This window comes from Canis lupus, chromosome 6, assembly GCF_048164855.1.
Source record: "Canis lupus baileyi chromosome 6, mCanLup2.hap1, whole genome shotgun sequence".
Taxonomy (NCBI): Eukaryota; Metazoa; Chordata; class Mammalia; order Carnivora; family Canidae; genus Canis; species Canis lupus.
This window is the reverse complement of record NC_132843.1, coordinates 63,495,726-63,511,540: the sequence shown is the minus strand read 5'-3', so window position 1 is coordinate 63,511,540 and position 15,815 is coordinate 63,495,726. Positions and strand designations below refer to the sequence as shown.

At 34.1% G+C, this 15,815-nt stretch overlaps 1 protein-coding gene across 7 annotated transcripts in view; it reads right to left on the bottom strand.

Moving 5' to 3' along the window:
- The window catches only part of EDEM3 (ER degradation enhancing alpha-mannosidase like protein 3), a 70,795-nt gene that overhangs the window by 19,018 nt on the left and 35,962 nt on the right, over positions 1–15,815 (bottom strand). For all 7 annotated transcript variants that reach the window (XM_072830905.1, XM_072830904.1, XM_072830909.1 and 4 more), the window contains exons 8-14: positions 14,632–14,737; positions 9,339–9,436; positions 7,424–7,549; positions 7,128–7,211; positions 5,427–5,510; positions 4,786–4,910; positions 371–536 (exon numbers count right to left, since the gene is read on the bottom strand). In XM_072830905.1, coding sequence (XP_072687006.1) covers positions 371–536; positions 4,786–4,910; positions 5,427–5,510; positions 7,128–7,211; positions 7,424–7,549; positions 9,339–9,436; positions 14,632–14,737 — 789 coding nt within the window. The remainder of the gene's footprint in view (positions 1–370; positions 537–4,785; positions 4,911–5,426; positions 5,511–7,127; positions 7,212–7,423; positions 7,550–9,338; positions 9,437–14,631; positions 14,738–15,815) is intronic.

Sequence of the window (15,815 nt, the reverse complement as noted above, 5' to 3'; positions counted from 1 at the left end):
TACAGGATAAAACAATAAAAGAAAACAAAGAAAATATCAAGTATACTTTTCCTCTTACCATACATATATTTATTGAATTCTTTTTTTAAAATCCTTTTTTTTTAATTTTTAAAGATTTTATTTATTTATTCATGAGAGACACAGCGAGAGAGAGGCAGAGACACAGGCAGAGACAGAAGCAGGTTCCATGCAGGAAGTCCGATGTGGGACTTGATCCTGGGACTCCAGGATCACCCCCTGGGCCGAGGGCAGGTGCTCAACCACTGAACCACCCAGGCATCCCTATTTATTGAATTCTATTCATGGATTACTTTCACTTGGAAAAAGAAACACAAGAGAATCAGACATTTAATTAAAAAACATAACCTACTGTATTCTTCTTAGAGATGCTTTGATTTGTAGTAGAGAGCCAAAGAGGTAACAGATGAGCTTCTGTTGTAAAGATGTAATCTTCTATGTCAAAAATAATGTCTTCTTTATCCGCAAATAATAGGTAAAGATATTTAAACATCTCAGCCAAGAAGAAAGAATCCATTCTAAAATATAAAGTCACAATAAATCTAAGAACATAAAAATATTCAAATGCCAACACTCTGAAAGACAGAGAGTCAAGGTCAATAAACACATTTATACCATTTTAGATGTCCAAAGTGCTATAGAATTTATCTATACCCCAGTGGTAATAGTCTTGACTCCAAGAATATTCCAAGGAAATGAAAAAGACCAGAGGCGCTGCCTACCACACAGGTACACTAAATCTTGTTAATAGTACAGACAAGATTTTCCAGTTGGCCTTCCAATGAAGGAGAGTTTTCCATTTCTTCTATTAGAGAACCAACAGTAGGGCAGTAATACAGATCAACTTTACTACTGAGAGCCATACAAGAATTCAATTAGTATTAATTAAAACTGGATAAGTAATACAATTTTGATGGAGTTCATTATGTAGCCATTTAAGTGACAAATAAGAAGGCTTCAAAGGTAAAGGAAATCATAAAAAATTACATGAAAAAAGTACAACACAAAAATCACAGGGACTATGATAACTTTGCAAATATTTAAACAGCAGTCAAGAAGGGAATACAGAAGTAAGAGGGATAGAAATATACACAATTTTACAAATTATTTAATGTTATAATGTTTTAATAAACATTTTAAAGAAAAGCTTTAATAAAATTAAAAGTGGCAGAAAGAGCAGAGCTGTTAAATGGAGTTACAGTAACATGAAATTTAATTATATTTACTACCTCCCAAAATATCCTAGGTTTTGGCCATAATAACTTGTAATTTACTGGACAGATTGCATAGTTTCACACCTCCAGCCAAGCACAAGTCCTGGCACACAGTAGGCACTCAATAAACATTTACTAAATCAAAAGCAAGTTTTAACAGTATTACTAAAGAATGAACTAGAGAGGCAATGGCACATAGAGGTAAAGAACACAGGCTTTGGAAATAGAAAAGACTTTCTAATGACTAGCTGTGTAATCATGAGGTTATTATATAAGGACTATGAGCTTCAGTTTATTTTGCTGGAAAGGACATAATACAAGCCTAACCCCGGGTTAAAGACTAAATGAGATATTGTAAAGTCCACTATTTAGCATAGCACCTGGCATATTGTATAAGCTCAAAAACAGAGCTATCATTCTTTCTCCTACACATCAATGATATTGTGTTTTGGAACAAAGACTCATCTGTAATGTTTCAAAACTTTTTTGAACATTTTATATGTTAATTTTTTCAGAACAGATAAAACACCTCCAGTCAACTTGCAATATACTTATTATAATTTAATTTTTTCTGAGGAATAGTTATTGTCATGAGCAAATGCTAGCTTGAAAACTGAAAAATGGGGCACTTGGGTGACTCAGCATTTAAGCATCTGCATTTGGCTCAGGTCCTGATCCTGGGGTCCTGGGATCAAGTCCTGCATCCGGACCCCTGCAGGCAGCCTATTTTTCCCTCTGCCTATGTTTCTGCCTCTCTCTGTCTCTCATGAATAAATAAATAAAATCTTAAAAAAAAGAAAACTGTAGACTGATGAGCAGGGTGTTGATTTTTGCTGAATTCTAGAACTGATTATGAAACAGATGATTTGTAAACACTTTGAACAGAGAAATGATACACCACAATATGAATTGGGTAAAGCTAGCAAACTGGGTATCATATCATATAACCTAATTTGTATTAAAAAATCATAAACATACACAAATGCAAACACATATGCAACAAAACAATCTGGAAGACTATTTATCAACTGCCAACAGTGGTCATCTTAGGGTGGGCAAGTAGGGGAAATGTCTTAGGGAAGATTTTCATATTCTTTTTGCCATTTAAATTATTTCAGTTATTAAGGAACATATAGTTATTTCCATTTTGAAAATTGTGTGTGCATGCGTGTATGTATGCTAGTGGGACAGGTGACAGCACTAGTAGATCTGTTGGGGAATAAGCCACTGGATGCAAAGGGCTTGTAACTCGAAAGCTCTCAAGTGTCACACCATAAGGTACACAGTCATGGTCCTAACCAGAATTCTTCCCAATAATTTAGATGAATTTTTTTAACCATGCCTATCCAAACTGTAGATCACTGAAAATAGGTAATTTAGGTGACTGAGATGAGAATCAAACTCTTTTCGGTCTAGAAACACACATGCACACACACAAACCCAACAAAATCAAATTTTGCTGAGGTAAGTATAAAGCTCTAAAGCTCTAAGCTTACACTAAATCACTTGCTCAAAAGCAGGGTGGAGAATACCCATGTGTCAGCAGGCCACAATTAAGTTAACTGAAGACAACTGGCCATAGCTTCACTGTGAGTCAAATACAATAAAGCTGCTAAAAAATCTAAAGCACATCTAGTAACGTGGAATGATGAAGATTAGTAGTTCTCAACCTTTTGTTGGGCCAAATGCAGAAGAGATACAATGCTGCCACGAGAACAGTGAGTTGATGAAGCAATGATCCTCAACTGGATAGAGGGTGTAAACCCATTATCTGCTTAGAAAATTAGCAACCTCACAGCTGTTCTTGAACAGTGATGTTTTGCCAGGCACATCTTGAGTATGGTTAATCCTGGATATGATATTTTAAGAGATACTCTATATATTGGAATATAATCAGATTGGGGCAAATGCAGTGGTAAACGGTCTAGAAACAATGTCATATAAGGACTATTTGGTAGGGAAAAAGAATGCTAAATTTAAAAACTGGAATTCTCTGAACAGTAAATCATACCATCCTCTATAATTCCTCAACCTGTTACTCTTTTTTCTACTATAATACAAATCACAAGATTACAACAATTATTTCTTTACACACCTATCTTCTTCACTATCTACAAGTCATGGGAAGGTAAGAACTGGTTCTAATTTCTCTATCTCCACACCTAAGGGCAGTGCCTAGCATACAGTAGGAGCTTAAATATTGTTCCTTGCATGAGTTGTCAGAATAGCACTGTATTCACAAGCTAATCTGCCTTGATGAGAATTCTGACTTAATCTTATTAATTGTGTGACCTTAGGTAGGTTCCCCAACCTCTCTGTGCCTCGGCCTCTTCATCTATGCAACGAAGATTATAGAAGTTGCATTTCAGAGGGTTATTGTCAGGATCGAGTGAATTAAACAAAGCAAGTACTTAATCAGAAGAGTGCCCAGAACACAGGAAGCAGTCCATAAATGTTAAAAATAAATACACAGCCTATCTGCTTTCATTTCTTGCTGGTATCTGCATGCCTACTTCCAAAAACCCATCCATTTCTTATCAGCTATGATCAGAGAAGTAGGTCTCAAGCCTCATTAATTATTATCTAAATACTCCGATCGAAGGACTATGGGACAACTTTGAGTAATGATGAAAGATGTGACTCACCTGCCTTTAGTCCCTCTGCCTGAAATTTCTACCACTGTTTTTCTCTTCCTTTCCCATCCTTCAAGATACAGAAGCCTCCATAAACCTCCCAGGGACTGTCATATCCCAATGTATTTCATGTCCCTTTAATATGGTCTGTTTATCTGCCTATTCTCAATGATTCAAAGATGGAAAAGACATGTCTTCATATCTTTAATTGTCAAAAACTAGTATAACTCTGGCACAGAAGACACCTTCATAAATACCTGTGGAATGAACATTTGGTAACCAAATAAGCAAACGTTAGTGCTCGTTAGAGATGTGTCGCTATGTTCTGGATGGTTAAAATAACCAGAAAAGTAATCCTGGGATAACTGTAATGTTAGTGAATATCATAGTAACCAGAGTAAGCTTTTTACAGCTTGAATATTTCATACCATCCACATCTATCCAGTATTCAATGAAACAGAAATTGCCAATGGTCTTCACCAGCGCTCTAAATCAGCAACAGAGTTAAGAATACACACATTAACCAAGAGATGTTTGAGGAATTCTTGACTCAATACAAATCACAATCCAGATCATCCATCATCTTGATAACAGTTTTTATATTATGTACAACGCTAGAAATAAACACAGAACCCCGCCCCCCATTCCTAATACTCTTAATTACCAAGGTTCTGATTATGAACACTTACTCATCTACTTAGAATCATTGGAGCAGCTACTATATGCCAGGTACTATGATAAAAATACAAACTTTTTAAATGAGCCTATTGAAGAGAGTTTAATAAACACAAGGAACTAAGCTTTGCACCTTCAAAAACCCTTTGTAAAAGCATTAAGCTTATCTGAATTCTAACTAAGAGTTATATTCTGTGTTGTTTCAGAGTTACCCTGAGGAAAGGGGATGTTAGGAATTGTTTTACCTGTCCTCATGACTTCCAGTACGAACATCCTTCATGGCAGCAAATCCGCAAGGCACTCTAGCATATTTATTTAAATTTTCAATAAGTGTTTTCCCTACTTCAAGGTAGTAAGGATCTCCTGTAGCCTATTAAAAAGGAGAATATATGTATACATATATATAGCTTATATATTACCATATACCCACTCATTTATCAGATATTTATTGAGTACCTACTAGGTGCTTTGGCATTGTATCAGGCACTGGAGCACATGTTACACAGAACTTAGCTCTGAAAATAAGCCATGGATCTGCTTTATGGAATTTCTTAAACACACAACTGGAAAGCTGTCCAACTATATATCTTGGCTCTTAAATAACATTTTCAATGCCCAGAAAGGTAAGAGACATGCTTTAGAAAGCAGCTCTAGAATATAACATTTCTCCTATTAGAAATGTTCATGTAAATATTTTGAAAAGACACAAAACTTAGATGTCAATTCTTCTTTCAATAGTTATGGACTAGATGAATGAAAACCATAACATATCCAACCATTATAACATTAAACAAGGACTCTGAAAACCCAATTACTATTATAAGGTAGTGAGATATCCAACAGAAAATGGGGACTAAACAGCAAAAAGAGAGGTAAAATAGCTTACTTTATATAAGAAGTAGGTACTTTCTGCAAATTCTGGTCTTAAAGGATGTTGAGCCCAATGTACCCTGAAATCTGTAGTAAATGCCTGGACAAAACAACATATAAATAGGTATAGAAATGTGATTTTAAAAATAAACAAGTGGTTCTAGAATATATAGTAGTACATAAGTTAGACCATAAACAAGTTATAAATTAAAATATTGATAACTTTCATCTATAAAATGAAAGTTTTCATTTCTTAAGATCATAATTCATTTTTGCTAAGGTGCTATTTTTACCAACTAAGTGTAATTATTTCTGTAAGTGATCATTTTAGCTATTAGGAAGCTTAAACTATGAAACTCCGTAATGCCACCACATGGATCTTTGGGTTTTCTTCTTTTTCCTTATCTCTATTTTTTCTCTTAATTATTAAGTCATTCTCTATATTTCTATTTTAGCATTTTAGCATATTTTTTCTTTTATAACAACCTCAAATCCTCTGCGAGTGAGACAAGGCATTATTTAAAAATAAAACTAGTCTCGGGCAGCCCCGGTGGCGCAGCGGTTTAGCACCGCCTGCAGCCTAGGGCATGATCCTGGTAGACCCTGGATCGAGTCCCACGTCAGGCTCCCTGCATGGAGCCTGCTTCTCCCTCTGCCTGTGTCTCTGCCTCTCTCTCTCTCTCTCTCTGTGTGTGTGTGTCTATGAATAAATAAATTATCTTTAAAAAAAAAGAAAAAAGAAAGAAAACTAGTCTCATTTGAAATTATTCACTAACAGAGCCAACTGGTTTAAAAAAAAAAGATTAAAAATAAAACCAAAACCTTTATGGGAACCAAATAAAAATTCATCTGTGGTAAGATGTATTTAGTTGAACTTTGGTTTATTGAGTGAATACGAATTTTCTAAATGCACAGTCCTATTTGCCTAAAGTCTAATAAAACCATACTTTCTAGGGATCCCTGGGTGGCGCAGCAGTTTGGCGCCTGCCTTTGGCCCAGGGCGCGATCCTGGAGACCCGGGATCGAATCCCACGTCGGGCTCCCGGTGCATGGAGCCTGCTTCTCCCTCTGCCTTTGTCTCTGCCTCTCTCTCTCTCTCTGTGACTATCATAAATAAATAAAAATTAAAAAAAAAAAAAAAACCATACTTTCTAAAATAGATACTTTGGGAAGCAATGTAAGTTGGTGGAATGCTTAGATATCTCACAGAGTGTAATAAATAAACAGGGACAGAATAAGGCTATACATGAATTTGGAAATTTTTAATGGTACATTTCTGGAAAGCCAAAGTGTGTCCTGTTAAGATCTTACCATATCAAGCTAGCAAGAATATTTATTACTAATATATAAAAACTAGGCAGTCTATGTGACCAGGAAGAGTATACATTCAGTGTATATCATTTTCATAAAATAAGCTTTAGAAAATAAAGAGTAAAAAATCTCTCTAGCTGGTGGATATATGTAAAAGTTAGAATGAGACAATATGTAGGTAATGGCATAGATTAGAAAAGGCTGAGAAATACTAATTTGGGTTGTTGGGGTTTTTTTTTTACATAAAAGGTCAGCATTACTTTAGATTTCTCTTAATATATGAGAAAAAGGAAAACGTATATAGTACTGTATAAACCAAAAATAAATTAATTAGATAACATTTGCTATCTTTAAATTAGCAATTTATACTATACATAAATTAGAATTCCAATGATGATTTGCTTACCTCTGGTAGGAAGTTATGTTTTTTAATCACCTGATATAACATTTCATGAGTTTCAATAGCAGGTCTAATATCCCCCTTTAAGACCTAGAAGTCAACAATAAGAACAAAATTACCTAATAAAAATAGGAGTTGATTTTATCTAGAGTCATCATATAAACAGAAAAATATACATTAATAAATTTTAAAACGTGACTCCATTTTGGTAATTCAATTGTAGAGACCACATATGCACTTAATTGTTCTACATTAATATTAAGAAAGCATAGGTTTTGGGGGGGTTTCTTTTGGTTTTTTACCTGCAAACCTGGAAAAAAGGCGAGCAATGCATCCATCCAAGTCCGAGCATTCAGCATTGGCTTGTGGATATGCACATCAAGCAGAAGAGGTGGCTGGCTAATGTACCTCATTATGGCATCATAGTGCTAGAAGATCACAATATGTGTTCATGAAAGTAGATGAAAAAGATGTATTATTCTAAAAACACTACTTAAATTGCATTGTGAAGAAAGTAAAACTGAATTTATATGTAAATAAATTGACTAATTATTGTGTAAATATTTAAATCATTCTTTATGGAAATTTTTCTAAAATATATTATATGTACTTCCCTGCATTAATTCTGACGTGGAATATTAAAGATTATAGTTAATATAGAATCTTCTGAGGGGACCAGACCTGAACATCACTGTCTTGTGGGACTGGTCCATGGTTAGTAAGACCCTGTGGCCAAAGGATGCTCTTATGTCCTCTCGAAATATAGTTACAGGCTTCTATATTACAGAATTAGTTGTGTTTTCTCCTGTGTGTAGAAGTTTAGTCCCTTCTCAGATAATGTAATACTCTGGTGCTCACCCCTACTTAAATTAATGCATCTACTCATTATTACCACTCTTATAGTTTGCTACATCTGTCTTCTATGTTCTTCAAACTCTTTTTTCTCTTCTTTTTTCTTCTTCTAGATATTTCTCAGGTTTGACAACAACAGGTCGAGTTGTTAGTCAACCTACGATAATGAGCCAACAAAAATAATCTGTCCTTGTTCACCTCAAGTAAAAAAAAAAAATCTTGTTATAATCTAATCACCAATATGTGATCATGTTTTTTAATGTATTCAATTAGTAACTTATTAGGTCTCTTATTGTTTTTTCCTAACTCATCTATTATTTAATAACTATTCTTGAGTACCTGCTAGATGCTAAGGCACTGTTCTAACACTTCATATGCACTAGTTTATTTAATCCTTCCCATAACTCTATGAATAATACTAGTATTCCTATTTTCTGGATAAAGAACAGAGAAAATAGTGTAAAGTTACCTGCCCAACTTGATGGGATGAGCACTGGGTGTTATACTACATGTTGGCAAACTGAACTCCAATTTTTAAAAAAATGTAAAAAATAAAATAAAATTAAATAAAAAACTAAAAAAAATAAAAATAATAAATAAAATATTGAAAAAAAAAAGTTACCTGCCCAAAGTGACAAAAGCAGTGGAACCAAGATTTAAACCCAGGCAGGACATTAGCCACTATACTACACTATGTCACAGTAATGTGGGTGAACTGATGGGTACACAAAGAAATTGTAAATGATTTCAAAAAGAATACAGGGATAAAGCTGATGAATTTGCTGTACTGATTTCAATTTGCTTCAGTTACGAAGGCAATCCAATCAGGTTCAATAATATTCCTTCCCCTTCTCCTATGCCTGTGGTTCTGACCCAGACTTAGGACTCACAGACCTGCTTTTGAAATGAATACTCACTAGTTTCGCTCAATCTCCGGCCCTGCATGTGTGTGCAGGTGTGATCAAGGACTAGGCCAAACTTTCAAGATTTCAAAAAGAATTGGAATCCAAAGGAGAAAGATAACTAGTAATTTATTCCAATAAATCCTCTTCCTTGTATAAAAGAAGATTAAGTAAACTCTGATCTACCTATTTTATGACTTATTGGCAGAACTTAAAAACTTCTGTTAAGAGATGAAAAAAAAAAAAAAGAGATGAAAATAAAACTACTCTGTAAACTAATTTTTGGAATGTATGTAACTTTGTCCTGTCCCTGTCCAACATCATCAGGAATACAGACAAAAAATTAATTCACAATTTTAAAAGATTATTTCTTAGATTACCACTCAGGTAATTAAGTTTCTATAAAAATCTGGCACTCAAATAAAATTGGCTTTAAAATTAATATAAAATTGGGTCAACTTACTGTATTAAATCTTTCCAGGAAACTGTCATCTCCAAGCAAGACATAAGCTTTCAACAGATATTCATAATATGAATCAATCCCTGCTCCAACTCCACTATCTACGGAAAAAATACATATAAATGTGATTCTTTATTAAACAAGTCTTAAAAATTCTTGACAGAGTACAAGTGAGGGTATTAGTACACTGAGAATGAAACATTAGTTTAAACATGAAACTTTAAAAATTCAACATTTATAGAAATATTAATCCTACTATGCAAATAGTAACAGTTCCTTGCTGATAATGTTTGTATTTCCAAAAAAAGAATCTTACTTTGCAAAATATGTCTTACTTTTTTAAAAGCAGGATATATTAGTTTTTTTTTTAATTTTTATTTATTTATTCATGAGAGACACACACAGAGAGAGAGAGAGAGAGAGAGAGAGAGGCAGAGACATAGGCAGAGGGAGAAGCAGGCTCCCTGCAGGAAGTCCAATGTGGGACTCAATTCCCGGTAGGGGATCACACCTTGAGCTGAAGGCACACACTCAACCGCTGAGCCACCCAGGCGTCCCAGAAGATATTAGTTTTAGGAAGTTTTTCTAAGCTCATTTTCTCGGTGAGGAACTCCCAAAGAGGAAACATTGGAGAGGACCATTGTACATTTTTAAAAACATTTAGACCCTTAATCAGTAAGACATCAATTTTTATTTTTTATTTTTTATTTTATTTTATTTTATTTTATTTTTTTAATGACATCAATTTTTAAAGTTAGATACAAAATCAAGACTGCTCCTATTTGGAGGTATCAATTTTAATTACTGCAACTAACCTGGTTGTTGGCTTCTTCCTCCAATATCATCATGAGGGCCAAAGAAAGAAAATAGGAAAACTGGAAGAAACCTGGCAGCATGAGCAGGGAGGGTCAGGGAGAGGGTGGCTTTGGCCTAGAGCAGTAGGCAGCCAGACACAGCTAAGAATCATCTGCTTTGCCAGGAACTGAGAAAGGTCTGATTTTTTTTTTTTTTTTTGACACAGAGAGAGAGAGAGAGAGCACGCACATGCACGCACAAGCAAGGGAAGTGGAGCAGCAGGTAGAGGGAGAGGGATAAGCAGCTCCCCGCTGAGCAGGGAGCCGACCTGGGGCTCAATCCTATTACCCTGTAATCATGACCTGAGCTGAAGGCAGATGCTTAACCAACTGAACCACCCAGGTGCCCCAGAAGCATGACGTTCTGAAAATAAAAAGAATGTGTTGGAATAAGAATTTATCAGAAGAAGAAATAATAGAACAGGTACACTTATTTTAAATTATTTAATCTTAAAATTAGCCTAATAGATATACTAAAGAGATACGGAAGGTATTAGCAATATAAAATAAGAAAAAAAAATTTTAAGTAAGCTCTATGCCCATCATGGGGATTGAACTCACAATTCTACCAACTAAGCCAGCCAGGTACCCTGGGAAGAAAAATTTTTTAACCAGGTAGAAATATGGAATAAAAAATATAACAGTTAAAATAACCTAACAGATGGGATATATAGCAGAAAGGATATAGCTAAGGAACAGATCAGCAAATTGGAAGACTACCATTTAGCAATCACTGAGAAGAATAAAAGGCAGAAAAAAAGAAAATATAAAGATAAGATATATGGAGGACACAAACAGAAGTGATTTAGATAACAGGAATTGCAAAAAAGAGAGATAAAAATGAAAAGAATACCTAAAAAATAAAATCAGTTTTCAGCAATTAGAAACAAAGATTTTAAATAGAAAGGGCCCACAGAATATCAAAAGGAGAGCCAAAGAAAATTCTACACTTAAAATTATAGTGACATTTAAAAAATTTCTCTTTGCTTTTGAGATTCTTAGTCTTCCAAAGAGGAGGTTTTGAGATTCTTAGTCTTCCAAAGAGGAGGAGTAGATCACACATATAAGGACATAAAAATCAAAATAATATCACATTTTAAAATATGATGTAAGAAGACAATAGAATTGTATTTTCAAAGACTTGGTGGAAAAGAACTTAAAGAGAAAATTATATACAGCCAAACCGTCACTCAAATATGAAAGCATAAAAAATATGAAAGCATAATAAAATTACTGTTAGACTATTAAAGCTACTGAAAACAGGGAAAGTTAAGAAGGGAGACAAATCTAACAGATGTTACAAATCATATACAAGGTACAAGTGACCAAATACCTTGACAGTTTGTTACCTTTAAAAAGAAAGGAGGAGTGCACTAAGATCCAAAGAAGAAAGAATATATTCATAGTGAACAAGAACTACATAATATCAACAAAATAACTACATAATATTAACAAAACAGGGGATAGGGGTTGGGGTTGGGGGAGATAGAAGAGGCTAAAGCTCATTTCTCAGAAGCATGTAAATAAAGGTTTCATTAATAACAAAAGGATTAAAGAGAAAACAGGAAAGGTGGAACACAATGAAATTACAATTAAGACAGTATAAGTCCAAATATATTAAAAATTGAAATAAATGTAAATGGACTGAAACTACCAATTAAGACAAAGACTGACAAATTGGCTTCTTAAAAAAGTCAATAAATAAGAGTTACAATTACAGCATCAGCACCTGCAAAGACTGAAAGTAAAAGGACAAAAATAAAACCCTTTATCGGGCAATTAAAATAAAGCTGATGTAACTGTATTACTATCAGATTAAATAGCTGTAAGACAAAGAATACTATCAGAGATGATCACTGTATAATGATGAAAGATTCAACTAAGAAGAGAGAACAATTTTAAATGAATGCACCCAATAAAATAGACTAATGCATCCAAAAATATATATAAAGCAAAAGAGAATTACAGGGAGATATTAATAAGTCTTGGCTTATTTTCACTACCAGAAATTTTATCTACCTTTCTTAATTTTTGATAGATCAAGCAAACAGAAAATCAGTAAAGATCTGAACAGTATTAACTGAGCAAACTGACATTTGCTCAGTTATCTATATCTAGCAATGAGAAAATATATACTTTTTAAAGCACATGGAAAATGTTCACAAAAACTGGCCATGTTTGGTGCACCTGGGTGACTCTGTTGGGCATTCGACTCTTGACTTTGGCTCAGGTCATGATCTCAGGGTCATGAGGTTCTCCAACCTGGGTGTGGACCCTGCTTAAGATTCTCTCTCTCCTCCTTCCTCTCCCTCTGCCCCTCTGCCAACTACATGTGCTTGCTTGCGTTCTCTCTCTCTCTCTCTCTCTCTCTCTCTCGGGCGGGGCGGGGGGCGGGGGGAACTGGCCATGTTCTAGGCCAAAAAGAAAACGTCAATACATTTCAAAGGATAGTTATCACATAGATCGTAAGTATCATACAGATCAGATATCAATATTTTTAAAAATACAACTAACTGAATAGAAAATGGACAAACTACAAGAACATCAATATCAAAAAAAGCGAAACCTATATGATCAATAAATATGAAATGTTCAGTATCATCAGTGATCAAAGAAATACAAATCAAACTACTATAATGGGAAATCATTCAATTGGCAAAATCTTTTGAGTTTGATGATACTCAATGGAGACGGTGTTGATCCACAGGATCTCTTATATTTTCCTAGTGGAAGTATAAAGTGGTCAAACAACTTTTGAAAACAATTCTGACGTTATCTCCGGAAGCTGAACATTAACTTGTCCTATGATCTAAAAATTCCACTCCTCCATATGTAGCCAAGAAAAACTCTCATACATGTACAACAGGAGAAACATACAAAAATATTCACGACACTACTATTCACAATAGTAAAATCCAGGAAATGATCTAAATTGCCCAGACTGTGGCTCATTCATCTAATAAAATGTTATATATAGCAGTCAAAAAAAAATGAACTATACCTTCATGCAACAATACACATGAATCTTAGCCATATCATATTGAGCAAGTAAGTCTCAAAAGTATGCATAATATGATTTTATAAAATTTAAAACAAAACAAAAAATACACTTTTTAAGAATACATACAGATGCAATAAAACTTAATTAAAAGCAAATGACAGGGATCCCTGGGTGGCGCAGCGGTTTGGCGCCTGCCTTTGGCCCAGGGCGCGATCCTGGAGACCCAGGATCGAATCCCACATCGGGCTCCCGGTGCATGGAGCCTGCTTCTCCCTCTGCCTATGTCTCTGCCTCTCTCTCTCTCTCTCTCTGTGTGTGTGTGTGTGACTATCATAAATAAATTAAAAAAAAAAAAAAGCAAATGACAATACAAGACAAGAATGCTGGCTATTGTAGTTAGGGGAAGCAGAGGTGTACGACTGCAGGTAGAAAGAGTCAAGGATCATATGCACAAGTGTATGTTGTCAAGTAATGGTCCATTTGTGGATCCTTATTATGTTATTAAAAATGACTAAGTAAAATGGGTCATTCCTGGACCAATGATGAGTGTGTCAAAAACCAAAGATTATGATTAGTTTAAAATTAAGTCTAATTAATTTGCACCTGAGTTCCAGGCAGGTTAAAAAAAGAAAAGAAATGGGGACACCAGGGTGGTTTAGTTGGTTGAGTGTCTGCCTTCAGCTCAGGTCATGATCCCAAGGTCCTGGGACAGGGTCCTGAGTCTGGCTTCCTGCTCAGGGAAGAGTTGACTTCTCCCTCTGCCCCTACCCCCCTTCTTGTGCGCTCTCTCTCTCTCTGAAATAAATCCATAACATTAAAAAAAAAAAAAGAAAAGAAAAGAAAATGACAGAATTCTGAAGCTAGAATTCAGATTACTGTCAGGAACCATTTAGATAAAATTTGGGAAAAAAATCTTACACAATACTAAATAGACAATAAATAACATAATTTTACTAAGAATATTCTAAGAATATTCTAGTATATTTCTATTCATCTATGCTTTACAGGGGTGTTGTATAAAGATAAAATTATATCCTTTACATAATTCTATATCCTGTTTATTTATGTAACATTTGTCTCATAATTCCAATTTGTTTCAATAAAATCTAGTGATAACATTAATACAGATTTCTATTTAATGTGAGATGGCTGAGGTATTCTGATTAGTTCTAGTGCTTCATCTATATCATCTATATCCTATATCTATAATGCCATACCTATTAAGGTATGAAATAAAACAGTAAGTCCATCTAGAATAAATACTGTTATTTGGCACCAAAGAAGAAAATCAGGTTAAATTAGTTCAAATTAAAATTCTAGCATTCTAGTGAAAAACTATATTTTATACTGTCCCAAAGATTATTTTAACAAATGAAAATCCTTTATTACCCAACCATTCTGAGGATGTGAAGCCTTGATTTAAAAAGCCCAACTTACATACCTTTTCTTACCCAGTCTCCAGTATGAATATTTATAGTCACACCCACTAAATTACTACTTCGCTGTCTTTTTTCCCAGAGAAAATCAAGAGCTTTTCTTGCATATTCCTATAATTAAAAAAAAAAGAAAGCACACTTGAAGAACTGCACATCTCTGGCAAACAGGAAACAAAGAAACAAAAATCAAAGGTTCACAGACTTCTTTAAGGATTAAATAAAATTCCTAAGATAATCATTAACAATATACATCAAACGTCCTTACAAGTCAAATCTTGGCTCTTTTTCAGCCAATCAAATCTAGGTAGAAAGAATGAGTCTAAAACTGCTATTTAGTGGAAGTGATTTCACTTTGAGACCATCATGTTTGTCTACTCTTGCATGCAAGTTCATATTCACATATATGATTAAATTATATTAATTGATGCCATAATTAAATGCACTTATTAAAATAATTTCTACCATTAAATACAATGTGAAAATCTCCTTACATACTCTTATTTGAAGAATTAAGAGAGAATTTCAAAGTTGCTATGTCATCTTTGAAACACAAACAGGCATTTCAAGAGCCCACTATTTACAGAACACACAATTTTGTTAGTGAAGACTAAATAAATTAACTCCTATTCATTTCACAATACCAAACATAACCTTATGATACTATTTTTTTTTCACTTTTTATCCATTGGACATCAAATTAAAATAATTTCTGATCAAATTCCTAGCTTGGATGAAAAGATGTTATAAAATATAAAAGCATAAGACATGTACAGGGGAGTTTCTAAGTTAAAATTAATTTCAGAGCATGAATCTATATTGAGCATTGGAGAAGTATTTCTACAAAAGAAAAAAATCATTAAACCAATTTACCATTTTGCAGATTTAAGAACAGAATATAAAAGACTTAGCTCTTGATTCAATTTATGCTGATTTTTTTAAAACAAAGTAGACTACAGCTTTAATGAAGTTATAATTTCAGAGTGAGAAAGTTTCATAAAGATTATATTTCCCTGTTTCTATCTTACAGCTAAGAAAACAGGCCCAGTGAAATCCAAGACTTAGCCAAAGTTTAAAACTGAATTATAGAACAGCTAATATGAGAATTCATATCTCTTTATATTTTAGACCAAAAGCCGGCAAACCTTTTCTGACAAGGGCCAGACAGTATTTTAGGCATTATGGGTCATAC